Here is a 14,541-nt window from a genome sequence, read left to right as displayed (position 1 = left end):
TTTTTTGATTGTAAGTATATACATACAGATTGGTCCCGTTTTTGTCAAAAAGCAGTTCTGATGATGGGATCCATGAGGAATCGAGGGAACTCCTCAAATGTTAAAGGCATACATATAGTGATTTTAGTATTTTCATCAACAAATCAAGCACTTACATTTAAAAAAGTGACATTTGATGAAGTGGAACTGCTGATGATGATCAGAACGGAACTCTTCAATGACGCATAGTTCACGTTTGTCGATTTGTCCTCTTCGTTATATTTGTTAAGCAAGTTAGGTTTTCAAGAAACATTTTTGTCAAGCTCGAGTTCTGATGATGGGATCCATGAGGAATCGAGGGAACTCCTTAAATATGAAAGGCATACATATAGTGATTTTTGTATTTTTATAAACAAATCCAGCACTTCCATTTTAAAAAGTGACATTTGATGAAGTGGAACTGCTGATGATGATCAGAACGGAACTCTTTAATGACGCATAGTTCACGTTTGGCGATTTACCCTCTTCGTTATGTTTGTTAAGCAAGTTAGGTTTTCAAGAAACATTTTTGTCAAGCTCGAGTTCTGATGATGGGATCCATGAGGAATCGAGGGAACTCCTCAAATGTGAAAGGCATACATATAGCGATTTTTGTAATTATATCAACAAATCCAGCATTTCCATTTTAAAAAGTGACATTTGATGAAGTGGAACTGCTGATGATGATCAGGATGGAACTCTTTAATGACGCATAGTTTACGTTTGGCGATTTGTCCACTTCTTTATGTTTGTTAAGCAACTTAAGTTTTTAAGACATATTTTTGTCAAGCTCGAGTTCTGATGATGAGACCCACGAGGAACCGAGGGAACTCCTCAAATGTGAAAGGCATACATATAGTGATTTTTGTATTTTCATCAACAAATCCAGCATTTACATTTTAAAAAGTGACATTTGATGAAGTGGAACTGCTGATGATGATCAGAATGGAACTATTCAATGACACATAGTTCACGTTTGGCGATTTGTTCTCTTCCTTATGGACCCAAACCCAAACTTGGACCCGGACTCGGACCCGGACCCGGGTCTGAACATAGACCCCAACTCGGACCCGGACCCGGACCGAACTCTGACCCAAACCTGGAACCGGACAGCCGGACACGGACCCGGACTCGGATCCGGACCCAGACCCGGACCCGGAAATGCTACTAGAAAAGTGGGTTTGGTGGGTGGGTGTGTTTTGAACTGCGATTCTCACAGAACAAAACTTCTATCAGAAAAGTAGGTTAGGTTAGGTTAGAGCTGTGACCCTTACAGAAACGAAATGCTACCAGAAATGTAGGTTAGGTTAGGTTAGAACTGCGACCCTTACAAAAACGAAATGCTACTAGAAAAGTGGGTCGGTTTACCTCCTTTTCTACATAATTAGGCAAAAGATGCTGACTTTTTCATTTCATTGTCTGGAATCTAAGAATGCTTTCAGCGGCGTCCCCCATTGAAGTCGGTTTTTTTTTCTTAAAAGTTATTATTTAACAACTACACTTTAATTAATTAGAATAAATTGAGTATTTTAAATGGCCTTCTGTGTTTTAAGTCATATTCGACACCGGCACGTTCCCGAAAGTAGTACCTATGTCTACTAGCGGGAAAGTATCGCAAGTAAAAGAAAACTGTAAAAGATGTAATATCAAGTTATACACCAAAATATTGAGAAACGCTTCGACTATTATGATGAGTAAGCAATATTTAATTACCTTGCCTGTATTTGTGGTGGGGAAGATATTTTCATGAGAAGAATAGTATTTTTCCTTATTTTCAATGAACGTTGCTATGATTTAAATGCCAACATATTAAATAACTATAATTAAAAACACAGAAGGTCATTTAAAATAAACTCAATTTATTCTAATTAATTAGTGTAGTTGTTAAATAAAAATATGAATGTAATCGTATAAATAACATTTCAGTAATCGAACTATTTGAGTTTACATTCGTCTCAAAACTTATGAACAGACGAGGTACAACATTATAGTACATTGTGATACAAGTGTGCACGGCTGAGGAATGTTAGGAATGTTGGCCGTCATGACCGAGTGGTGTCATTTTGTACGCACGGGCACGGCGTACACCCTCCCACTTCCTCGACCTCCGAATGCACGGAATTGGCGCGCGGACAGTACACATGAGGCGATACGATATTGCAAAAAAAAAGCCGATGTGTGTAATGACCAATGCACACGCGTTTCATACGACGTTTTTCAACACACATGCGAGGAAAAAAGAAACTTTCATATTAATCAAATTTTAATTGTTAAAACAGTTAGTAATCTGTCATACTGCCTGCCGCCCCTCGCCCCGGCTAATGACGGGCCGAGTAAAATCTAGGTACTCGACCACTTTTAGAAGGCTCCGTTTTCATACATATTATTAGCAATCAGTTACCTTCTTAAGTCAGTCGAATAATATAATGAAAAATTACGAGTGTTATAATGTACTGAAAAAGCACGCGTGTTTTTAATATCTAGGAGCCAAAAATCGGTGGAATAAAAACGTTGTTTGGAGCAAGTGTGTTGAAAAAATAGTTATATTGCAAAATGAGGGTCGCAAAATATCGTAATAACTATTAAGTCGTGTAAAAAGGTAGCAGTATCAATGATGTTTAAGTCAGCGTAATTTATTCTGAAACATGATTGATGTGTATTGCTCCAAAAAAACGCGCAATGCATTATGCGATTCTCATGCAACTAAGCACCGGCCGCCGGCTATATGTTATTACCTTTTCACTTGTTTCTCCGGTCCCATTTTAAATAAATTAGTATAGTATGGCAAACAAACCACGCCGCTACCGCTCCGTCACGAACACTGAAATTCACGTTACAAACAACATCAAGCCATTTTTGAGTAAGTATTTGAATTATTTCAAGTTGTGCTAATTCATTTTAGTGGGAGAACTGCTGCAAATAATCTGAGCTTTCAATCTTTTGGCGACAATTCTCCGTTGTTCATAGTTGTTCTATGTTTACGCAACAACTTTTCGTTGGAATGCCTGTAGCTATTTAATTCAATGTTATTTCATTCTTTACCTGTCGAGGAGCGATTGTTATTAGAATGGAAATAGTGACAAAATCAGCCCAAAGGTACAACATGTCGCTTACGGATTCCGAGATATCTTTGATTTTGTAAATTATGGCGATATTGACAACATTTTGTTTTGCACAGAAACAGTTTAGTTGGCTTAAAATAATAATTATTATAGCTTTAAATCAAAATATATTAATACAAATATATTAACATAATAATTAATTTGTTCCCCAGTTCTATACCTAAAAAAAAAACCCGGCCAAATGCGAGTCGGACTCGCGTTCCAAGGGTTCCGTACATTACACAATTTTTAACAATGCATTTTTTTATGTGAAACGTGACTCGTGAGTGAATTGTCTTTAACACTCTCAGCGCCATAGAACAAACGATTTTGTTTTTATGGCAGGCCATGTGGGTTGCCGGCCGCCCTATTTCAACTTAATTGGTCTAGTAGGTTCGGAGAAAATAGGCTGTGACAGACGGACAGACAGACAGACGCACGAGTGATCCTAGAAGGGTTCGGTTTTTTCCTTTTGAGGCACGGAACCCTAAAAATGAAATCGGCTCAAAGTTTGTACGCAAATCAAGGGTCAGACTCGCACTTGACTGGTTTTATGGTAGTTATACCTAACATTACAATATTAGTAAAGTGTGTTGTACATAGAACATTCAGCGCCATTTTTTTAGGGTTCCGTACCCAAAGGGTAAAAACGGGACTCTATTACTAAGAGTCCTCTGTCCGTCTGTCTGTCACCAGGCTGTATCTCATGAACCGTGATAGCTAGACAGTTAAAATTTTCACAGATAATGTATTTCTGTTGCCGCTATAACAACAAGTACTAAAAAGTACGGAACCCTCGGTGGGCGCGTCCGACTCGCACTTGTCCGGTTATTTTTTCTGTATGCGTAATTTCAGTGTCATTCATTATCCACTCGCTCTTCTCTAAATTAGTCAAACTGTAGTATAATTAGGCTTAAATAGCATCATTAACACGTTTGTAATTGTCTGTAGGCTGGACCAGAGATGACTTGGGTCGTCGCGGAGCATGTGGCAGGCGGTGCTGGCGAGATATCGGTGACGAAAGGGCAGCAAGTAGAAGTGGTGGAAGGCTGGCCAACCCGCGCCGAGTGGTGGGTGGTGCGCGTGCCGGGCGAGCCGCCACAGGAGGGCGCGGTGCCGGCACACGTGCTAAAACCACAGCCACAACACCATCCACAGCAGAAAACCTCGCCATCAAGGCGCCCACTTAGCCAGCCCTGTGAAGAAGTATTAGGTAAGTTATTTCTGAAACGTGTGTTCTAACAATGCTCTCCTGATCCTGACAGATAAACTCCATAAAGAATAACTCCATAAATTAGATTTACGAATATAATTACACAATTAAACATTTATATGTTATGTATATCTGCCACATAAAGCAGACTACGCATAGTATTTATAACATCGAGTGATATTTTTATATCGGTCACAATATTTACTGGTGACATGCTATTACTTTATATAGGTGTATAAGTTGAACTGACGTAGAGTTACCGTACGAACTATGAGACAAGCGAGGAAGTTAGGGTAGGTTAGGTTAGGTAGATATCTTGCGATCCTAATACTACTACACCAGACTTCCTCGTAATGAAGAATTAGTAGTATTACAATGGCACTTGAGATTTGGTGTGCATTTATGATTTTTGCAGAATGTTTTTCGTTTTTGAAAATTATAAGGGTTGTGATTTTTGGAGGTCCTTTGGTTGAATTGCGGAAAATCTCTTTGCTGAGGCTGCTATTCAAAACTTGTTACAGGTAGACCGTTTAAAAATTTATATATCATCAAGTATATATACCAGTTACTACTAAAATAACGGAGTATTATATAGCCAGTAGCCAGTATTATATAGGTTATAGGCAGTATTCTTATTATGTCACGGTATAGAATGCTCAGCCAGCCAAGTAAGTCTGCCAAGCAAGTTTTTTTGATTTTTTTTGTCATGCCTATGATATGTACACCTACCTACTTCCTTTATTTTTCTTGCCTTGTGACCGTGCTTGAACAATACGTTTTCACGCACGTTTAACAAAATTTATAACGGAATGCTCTTCTGTTAAGTTCACAAATTAATTTGTTCATCTTTGTGTACGCACGCCGAATCCTCTTACTCGGTATACTCGAGAAATGCTCAATAACGGTATTATTACATTCAAATGAAGCTAACTTTACTGCTCTTTGGAGCTATCTTTAGAAGAAGCTATCTTTATTGAGGACCTGTTATTAATCTTGTGACAATGTTTTGCGGTAGTGAAATTAACAGGTAAGAAGTGAGATTATACGTGCATTTGTTAAAAGGGTACACGAAAACGTTACAGCGCGTTACATGGGGGGGGGGGGGGGGGTTCATAAATATTCGAAGAATCACCGCGACTGACACTATAGGTACGTACGTTAATTATGGGTACAACTTTACTTAGCCGTTTTTTTGGTGATCCCTTGTTTCGCAGACAGAAATTTCATATAATTTTGTTTCACAGAAAATGTTTCGTATAATACTTGGTCCTTGTATTTTAGTTCGAATATTTTTGTTTTAATGACTATTTACTTAAATGAAACATGTCACAGAAACACAATTCAATGAATCTTAACACACAGACACAAGTTTCACAGAATTTCGTCTCACAAGAAACTGTTTCATATAATACTTGGTCCTTGTATTTTTATTTCGAATATTCTTGTTTCAACACCAACATATTTACTACAATTTGCAACATATTTACTACAATTTGCAACATATTTCACAGAAACGCAATTCAATGAATTTTAAAATTTTATTATTTTACTTAATAAAAACAAACAGTAGGATTATGTTTTAAAGAAAACTGTTTGTCTTTATTTTATTTATGCATCGATATAATCGTTCGGAAAAGTAGGTTAGGTTAGAGTTACGACCCTTACAGAACCGAAATGTTATTAAGAAAAGTGGGTTAGGTTAGAACTGCGAACATCGCAGAACCGAACTGCTACCAGAAAAGTGGGTTAGGTTAGGTTTGAACTGCGACCATCACAGAACCGAACTGCTACCAGAAAGGTTAGGTTAGAACTGCGATAGCAATGTCCTGCGGGGTTCCGCAGGGGTCAGTCCTAGGACCACTCTTGTGGAATATAGGTTACAATTGGGTTCTAAGGGGGGAAAACTTGCGTGGAGTAAACGTCATCTGCTACGCCGATGATACACTTGTGACGGCCAAGGGACACACCTACCGTGACGCAGCCATATTAGCCACGGCGGGAGTTGCTCATTGCGTGGGCAAGATCAAAAGTCTGGGCCTTGAGGTGGCCCTAGCGAAGTCTGAGGCCATGTTTCTATGGTCCACGGAAAGCGCCCCCAGCTGGGGCGGCTTTCGTGGTGGGAGGAGTTCCGATTGCCGTCAAGCCGACACTGCTCTACCTTGGCGTCGTGCTTGACAGCAAGTGGAATTTCTGTGCGCATTTTGAGCGCCTGGCACCCAAGTTGTTGCGTGCCGCATCCGCCTTTGAGCGTATACTTCCAAACCTGAGAGGGCCTGTGGCTTCACGCCGCCGCCTGTATACGGGTGTAGTGCGCTCGATGGCGCTCTACGGTGCCCCACTCTGGGCAAATGCTCTCAATAGAGAAAATATCGCTCGGTTGCGCCGGCCGCAGGTAACAACGATTTCTCGAAGTTTAATTCGGCGGTCGGCTAATACGATATTTTCAATTTTTTTAACCATATTGTCTGTAGTCACCTCAATTGGGCGGCCTGGGCGATCCTCGTCAAAGACGGTTGTTCTCCCCCGCTTAAACTCATTGTACCAATATCTAACGGTTGTCATAGAAGGAGCACATTCATGGTAAACCGCCTTCATTCTTACTTTTATCTCATCACAGGTTTTTCCTTCCAAAAACAGAAACCTAATTACAGACCGATACTGTTCTTTCTCCATTTTAACAATTTCACGTTCACGCATCCACTATATCGCTGTCAACTGAAAAAAAAACCAAAAGAATGCTGTTTTTTTTTAATTTTCCCGCCTCTGAAGAATGGCTTAAAACGGTGGTATACATATTTTCGGCCAGTGATATTAGTACATTTAGAAAACGGCTACTTATCAAACAGCCCTCGTATAAAACATATGTCTTGGTAAAAAGTTTACATGAACTAAATAATATAAAGATAAATAATATATGATTAGAAATTCTATGAAATGAATATCGAAACTTTATATTTTCTTTGCAACAAAGATCTACGATTAAAAACATCCTCCTTCCTTTCTTATCGGGTTAAATATATCTGGGGGCACAGCCGTGCCCCCGCCAAAATGAGACAAAGGGCAAAAGGCAGTGCATATCTTTTCTCGGCACGTTTCGTCGTATTTTCGAACCCTCGTAGTTTCGGCTTGGATAATGCTAGAGAGCTGAAATTTTTAGTATACTATGCCCTAAGTAGACTTATCAAAAACACCAAGTTTTATGAGGCTACCTATTATACTTAAAATTTTATAGTACCTTAATTTTCACTGTCCGAAACACATGAAGTTCGCGTCATAGAAAATACAGACTACTTCCTGAAGTCTTAGAATGCTGAAATTTGGCATGTAGAGATGGTTCGGTATGCAATCACATATGGTGACCAGAAATCTGTAACTTTCGGCCTGCAACCCCTTAAAATGGGGGTACCTTTTTTTTTTTTTTCGCAGGGGTAAATGCCTTTACGCATCTCACCCCCGGGCCAGGGAAGCCCATAAGGGGGGGGGGGTGGTATGTGGGACTCGCTCCTCCTGCTCCCTCTGTTAGTCAGAGGGAGGGGAGGAGAATAAGTCAGAGGGAGGGGAGGACCTAAAATACCTCTAATCCTGAAAACATTGGTTCCTGAAGTCCTAGAATCGTGAAATGTTGTGTGGTAGCAGTGATCGGAATGTTAATACAAAAACAATAATAAAAAAACCAAAAAGTTTTCGAAGTACAGATTTGAACCAGGTTCATGTAAACCAGCCAAATAGCGCCCTCTATATACTGTTTCTTGTCGTAAATTTTTAAAAACCTTACCTCAAACACAAGCGCTGGTGGCCTAGCGGTAAGAGCGTGCGACTTTTAATCCGGAGGTCGCGGGTTCAAACCCCGGCTCGTACTAATGACTTTTTCGAAGTTTATGTACGAAATTATATTTATCAGTCGCTTTTCCGTGAAAAAAAACATCGTGAGGAAATGGGACTAATCCTAATAAGGCCTAGTTTTCCCTCTGGGTTGGAACATAGAAAGATTAGAAAAAAAAAACATAAAACTGTATTGACACAAAAATTATTTTATCGAACCTGATTAGCAGTTAAATTGTCTGAATACGAAGGTCGCTGGCAAGCACTTCACAAGTAGGTATTTTTGGAAGTTGCAAGAACCATGCATGCAATTCGACACTAAAGTTTTGTGTTTGAATACTACAGAAGCGCCTCTCGATTCTTAATATCTTCGCGGAGCTCGACATTCGGCCAAACCGTCCACCATGGAGATACTTGGAGACGTTGTGGGACTTGTGGGAAGCGCGTACCTGTCATACGCTCCAGGCATTCGGCCTTCAGTAGCCAAAATGGCAAACAATTGCAGTTTTGTTTTGTCCGTCTGTCCGGTCTTCCGTCTGTCTGTTCGTATGTAACAGCCATTTTGGAACATATGTGTATTTTGTGAGCAGACTATGTTTGTTGTTTTATAAACTACATTACATACTCGATTGACCACTTTCATGTGACTCGTATTCTCATGTATAAAAATATTGTTAATTAAATTAAAATTGCCGGATTGTGCAGTATTAAGCTGTAGAAATAAAACTTTCACGTGGAGGTCCAATAATCGGAAAGTATTATATTTTATAATATAGTATTATCCTTCTTCCTCGCGTTATCCCGGCATTTTGCCACGCCTCCTGGGACGTAGGCACTAGTTCTTACTTTTAATATAGTATTATAAACACAAAAAAAGTTTAATAATTATTCATTAAATACGTATGTAACGTGAGTAAAATAGAGTATATTCTTTTATAAATTATTCTCAATATTTTGCTACGCAAGTCTAATGTTATGGCGAAAGGCAAATATATCATATCATACACAGAAAAAAAAATTGACGAACCAAGAAAAAAATTCTTGAATCAAGAAAATTTAAAGGAAGACCCAAATTATCTTCGTTCAAGAATTTTTTTCTTGGTTCATGTCAACCTTTTTTTCTGTGTACTTAATAGGAATTTTACAGGCACATACGACTTTTTGTTTTCGGATGTCACAGTACCATCAAATAGTTCTCAACGATTGGCGACTTGCATGCGTGTAGAGATCTCGAAACACTAGTGTAACGCGACCGTAAGATCCTTTACTATGCTATGCTATGCACATTCGGAGAGCTCATTCATATACCGGTTTCTTTACCTCTTGACTTGCGTGTGATAAGTGAGCGATTTTAATATTTTTGCAGTAAATTCTGCTCACAAAATTTCGACTTTTACGTACGACTTGTACAGGAGGACAGCCGGAGACTACAAAATATTTTAGCCCAACTGAAACGGATAGCGGATCGGAGACGTTCGCTAACGCTTAGGTCATTAAAAACCATTCCGATTATGGTAATAATGCTTTAAAATTTCAAGAAATTTACAATTTATAATACATAAAATTCCTGAATTATAATTTATATAGGCTCTACATAGATGGCGCTAGCAATACGTAACTTTTATAAAAACCTAATGTTAAAATAAAACTATGAAAACGGATTATATCGCGTATATTGAATTTATAATACATCCCGACGTTTCGAACTCTTTACAGCGTTCGTGGTCAACGGGTGACTGTATAAAGCCAACATCTTAGAGAGCTTGGCCGTTTCGTTGCGGTCACATAAACACTCAATCGGTGGACTTGTTGTACAAAGTAGTAACACAAGTCTTTAAAATTCTGAAAATGTCATTAAGGGATCGTTCAATTTGTCCATAATGACAGCAACGAAACGGCCAAGCCGTACTGTTTCTCCAAGATGTTGGCTTTATACAGTTAGAGCTTATAAAGTTAGGACTTACAGAGTAAAAGTCTTGGCAGCTACTACGGGATCTGATAGCTTTTTAGTGTAAAAGCTTTATGCGTTGTCTTGGCAACACTACATGAAATGTTTTTGGTGGGATTTGGTATTCCTATCTAATAACGAAACAAAATCAGTTCAGTTTTATTATGATTGAAATATGTACTCATAATAGGGTTGATCCGTATGTACCACCCCTAACCCTCTTACAATGAAACTACATTCAAGATTTATTTTTTATTTTTCTACATAGTCTCTCTCAACACTAATACACTTATTCCATCGGTGCTCCAGCATTTAAATAGCCTCCTAAAAAAAAAAATGTCCGACCTCTGAAAACCACTCCTCCACAACAGATATCACCTCTCGATTGTCCAAAAAAAATTTTTCCACAAAAATTCCTTTAATTTTGGGAATAGCCTGTAGTCGCTGGGGGCCAAGTCAGACGAATACGGTGGTTGCTCCACCAATTCGAAGCCTGCTTGGTGTATGGCATCCTTAGCGACACAGGACGTATGGACGGTAGCATTGTCTTGGTGGAAGAGTACGCCACTTGTCAACTTGCCCCGGCGTTTCTCTTTAATAGCCTCTAGCAATTTTAGAATTAAGTTTGCATAATAGGCCCCTGTAATAGTCTCTCCCTTTTTCAAATAGTCAGCCAGGATGCAGGATGCCTTGAGCATCCCAGAATGCAGACAGCATAACCTTTCCTGCAGACGATGCCACTTTAAATTTACGTGGTGGCGGCGAACCACTGTGTTTCCACTGCTTACTTTGAATTTTAGTTTCGGGATCATAGTGTGTGAAGACTCGTCCATGATTACGTATCTATGGAGAAAATTATCTTTATTAGCTTGGTACATATCCAACAGACGCTGGCAAATCAATACTCTATGTCTTTTCTGATCAATGGTCAACATTCGTGGCACCCATCTTGCACTGATCTTGTTCATACCCAATTCTTTAGTAAGTATCTGTTGCACTACATGATATGACAAGCCAGTCTCTTCAACAATTTGCCTGATACGTATTCGCCGGTTTTGTAACACCATATCGTGAACTTTATTAATAGTGGAGTCAATATAAAGTTTAAGTTACATTAAATGCACACTCAAATTTTTCTACATGGGTGAATTCTATATCATATTGAATACCCGTCTGTAAAAGGCGAAAGATTTATTGGTTTTGAAGGGAAACATATTCTCCTAGACTGTAAACAGGTAGAAGTATATAGGAGCAAATACCTAGGGAATCCATGCACACTAAAGGAAGCAACTAGCAACCTGAAGACCTTGCTAGGCTTCGTGGAGGAGCTGGGGTGGTTAGAGTAGCGCTACCTCGCTTCACGCAAAATAGGCACATTGGATGTCGAGTTGCGGAAAATGCCCAGCAAAACTAACTAACTAACCCGTCTGTAAAGTAACAACTTGATATCAGTTCCCGTTTTTGAGAATTTTTTTCTTTTTTTAAATCTTTTATACTACTTAAACAATAATTCCCACATAAGATATTTTTCGTAGAATGGGTTATGAAGCTTATATGACTATACGGTCAGGATATCTCTCGACAATAATGTAAATTATAGATTTATTGAAACAAATGATTATTTTGTAAGTTTTTCATGACCGAGGAAATCCCACACCGAGAGAAAAGTTTATTATGGTGGTTAACAGTAATTGTTTCGATTATGTTTAAAAATCTCCCGAGTCACTACTATATTTGTAGAATAGCAGCAAGATTTTGGAAACAAACAGCAAATAATGATCTGCACAATTAATGGACATTTATAGTTTTTTGCCAGTAACTGCACAAGTTATGGAAGAATAACATATTCATTTTTCTCTCGATAATTAAATCAATTTCCAGCATTAAAAAAAAGTATGCGGTATTTCCAGGCATTCACAGAGGCCAATTCGAACTTTATTTAAGATGTCAATAATATATAATTTTGTTATCATTCGCCCAACCGTCTCGCTCGCACCAAAACATATTTCAACTAGTACGAGCGAAACGCACACGCAAATTAAAAAAATTACATCTTTTATAACAAAGTTCGAATTACCCTCAAGGTATATTAGAAAAGTATACCTTATGGCTTATGGCATTACGTTAAGGTTCAATAGTTCAATGCATTAAGTGTCTGTCTTTATATGAAAAACGATAGCTGTCAATTTTTTATATCTATTCACAAAACGTTTAGAATACTGGATGCTGTGTCAGATATAAATAGACTCTTGAAGTCTTACAACTATCTATGATGCTTGATCTCAATCTTACTGGTTAGTAAGGACCGTCCACTTAAGGGCCTACTGACTATCAGTCCGCCGGACGATATCGGCCTGTCAGTTAGAACAAAAATTTGACAGTTCCGAACAACTGACAGGCCGATATCGTCCGGCCGACTGATAGTCAGTGGACCCCTTTAGTTATACTTCGAATAGCCGCCGGGACAAATTATAAAGCGAATTTCGAATTTTAAATTTTGACAATTCACGAGAAGAGTAACGTAACGTCAAACGATATGTTTGTCCCTTTTCAACGATCCTGTCATCCGATGCTTTCAGTGGGAGCTGTGAGAGTGAAGACGCAAATGCGGCAAATGTCAGCATTTACTACCGCTTCGTTTTTGTCAGCGAGCGCATCGCGACATGAAACTAGTATGAGCCTGGCTCTCGATTACGTACAGGGTGGGCCAGTGATAAATGCATTTTTTTTTTTTTATAAATAATAAATTTTTATGTTTTTAAATAAAAATTATAATTATAATTTGGGATAAAAAAAAATTACGTTTTAAAAATTAAATCATCAAGATGTCGTCCGTAGCGGTTGCGGCACTCTTCCAGTCTTGCTTGTAAATTTTGAAAGACTTTCGTGTTAAGAGATTTCCTGGCCCCGAAACTTCACGAATCGTATGGTTACAACAACAACACATGGTTTCAGCAAGACGGGGCCACCTGCCATACAAGTAACGTGACCTTGGAAGTTTTGCGTGAAATGTTTCCTCAAAAATTGATATCGAGGCGAGGTGACATTGCTTGGCCTCCCAGGAGCCCTGACTTAACTTCGGCAGACTTCTTTTTGTGGGGTTACTTGAAGAGTAAAGTGTACTCCAATAATCCGATAACCACAGCAGAATTAAAGCAGAATATTCGTCAAGAAATCCAATCAATATCTTCGCAATTTCTAACGAAAGTCTTTCAAAATTTACAAGCAAGACTGGAAGAGTGCCACAACCGCTACGGATGACATCTTAATGATTTAATTTTTAAAACATAAAATTTATTTCTTTATCCCAAATTCTAATTATAATTTTCATTTAAAAACATAAAAATTGATTATTTATTAAAATATTTTTAAATGCATTTATCACTGGCCCAACCTGTATAATTGTAAGGAAACTTGGGATCAAGTTATATTAGTCTAAGGTCTAACAGTTGAGAATAAGACGTCCTCTGAATATACAGTGTGGAAAATTTTTATGGGCCCTGAAGGGAAAGTGCCTTAAAACCTTAAGTTAGCTCTTTTTATTTTCAAAAAGAAACAAAACTGCATTCAAAGGTTTTTTGAAATTCGCTTGTCTCGCCTGGGAATCGAACCGACAAAAAATTCCAAACAATAAACATTCCCTATTTTATTCTACTAGTCGATGTATCGAAGAAATGTTATCATTAACATTAACTGTAGTTAATGTTAATGATAACATTTCTTCAAGAAACATTAGGTCTTACACTCGTCTGTCGTACAAAATTTCCATAAAATCGAATATTTAGTACTCAAGAATATTTTTGGACAAGAAAAATTGAAAAAAAAAAAAAAAAAATTAAAAACCTTTGAATGCAGTTTAGTTTCTTTTTAAAAATAAAAGAATGTCTCCTTTAAGTAAAATGAGCTAACTTAAGGTTTTCAGGGAATTTCCCTCCAGGGCCCATTAATTTGATTATTAAATTATAGTGCGTAAGTAAGCGCATTGAGTATGCACTTTTGTCTCAGGCGATGCCGCTTGGCACGATTGATTGTTCCTTAAGGCAAACAAAACTGATTTAGCCCGGTAGCCACGAGATCGTAACGCCCCCCAAAAGGGGGGGTGAAAGGGTCGGCTCCCCAAGTCCAATCTATGCTATATTTCTTCCTGTTCTTAGCAACTAGGGCAACTTATATATCATTTTCGTATAATTTAGGAACGAGGAATTAATTTTTGAAATAATTATTAGACCTTTCCATACAAAATACAACCATACAATTTCCATACAATTTTGTAATGTGTAGCTTAAGCTAATATATTTACATAAATGATCTCATTTAGAATTAAGTTTCCATATTGTACGCCTCTCTGAGGCAGGACATGAAGACCATTGTACATTAGAATAACATCTCTGTAACTCATGACCAACAATAAATATTTTGATTGATTTGATTGATTGATT

The 14,541-nt window shown here is 38.2% G+C and overlaps 1 protein-coding gene across 1 annotated transcript in view; it reads left to right on the top strand.

Moving 5' to 3' along the window:
* Positions 1-14,541, top strand: part of LOC134754462 (triple functional domain protein) — a 364,706-nt gene that overhangs the window by 197,697 nt on the left and 152,468 nt on the right. The window contains exon 28 of the mRNA XM_063690796.1: positions 4,071-4,332. Coding sequence (XP_063546866.1) covers positions 4,071-4,332 — 262 coding nt within the window. The remainder of the gene's footprint in view (positions 1-4,070; positions 4,333-14,541) is intronic.

Source organism: Cydia strobilella, chromosome Z, assembly GCF_947568885.1.
Source record: "Cydia strobilella chromosome Z, ilCydStro3.1, whole genome shotgun sequence".
Taxonomy (NCBI): Eukaryota; Metazoa; Arthropoda; class Insecta; order Lepidoptera; family Tortricidae; genus Cydia; species Cydia strobilella.
The sequence above is the reverse complement of the archived record's forward strand: the minus strand, read 5'-3'. Positions and strand labels throughout refer to the sequence as shown.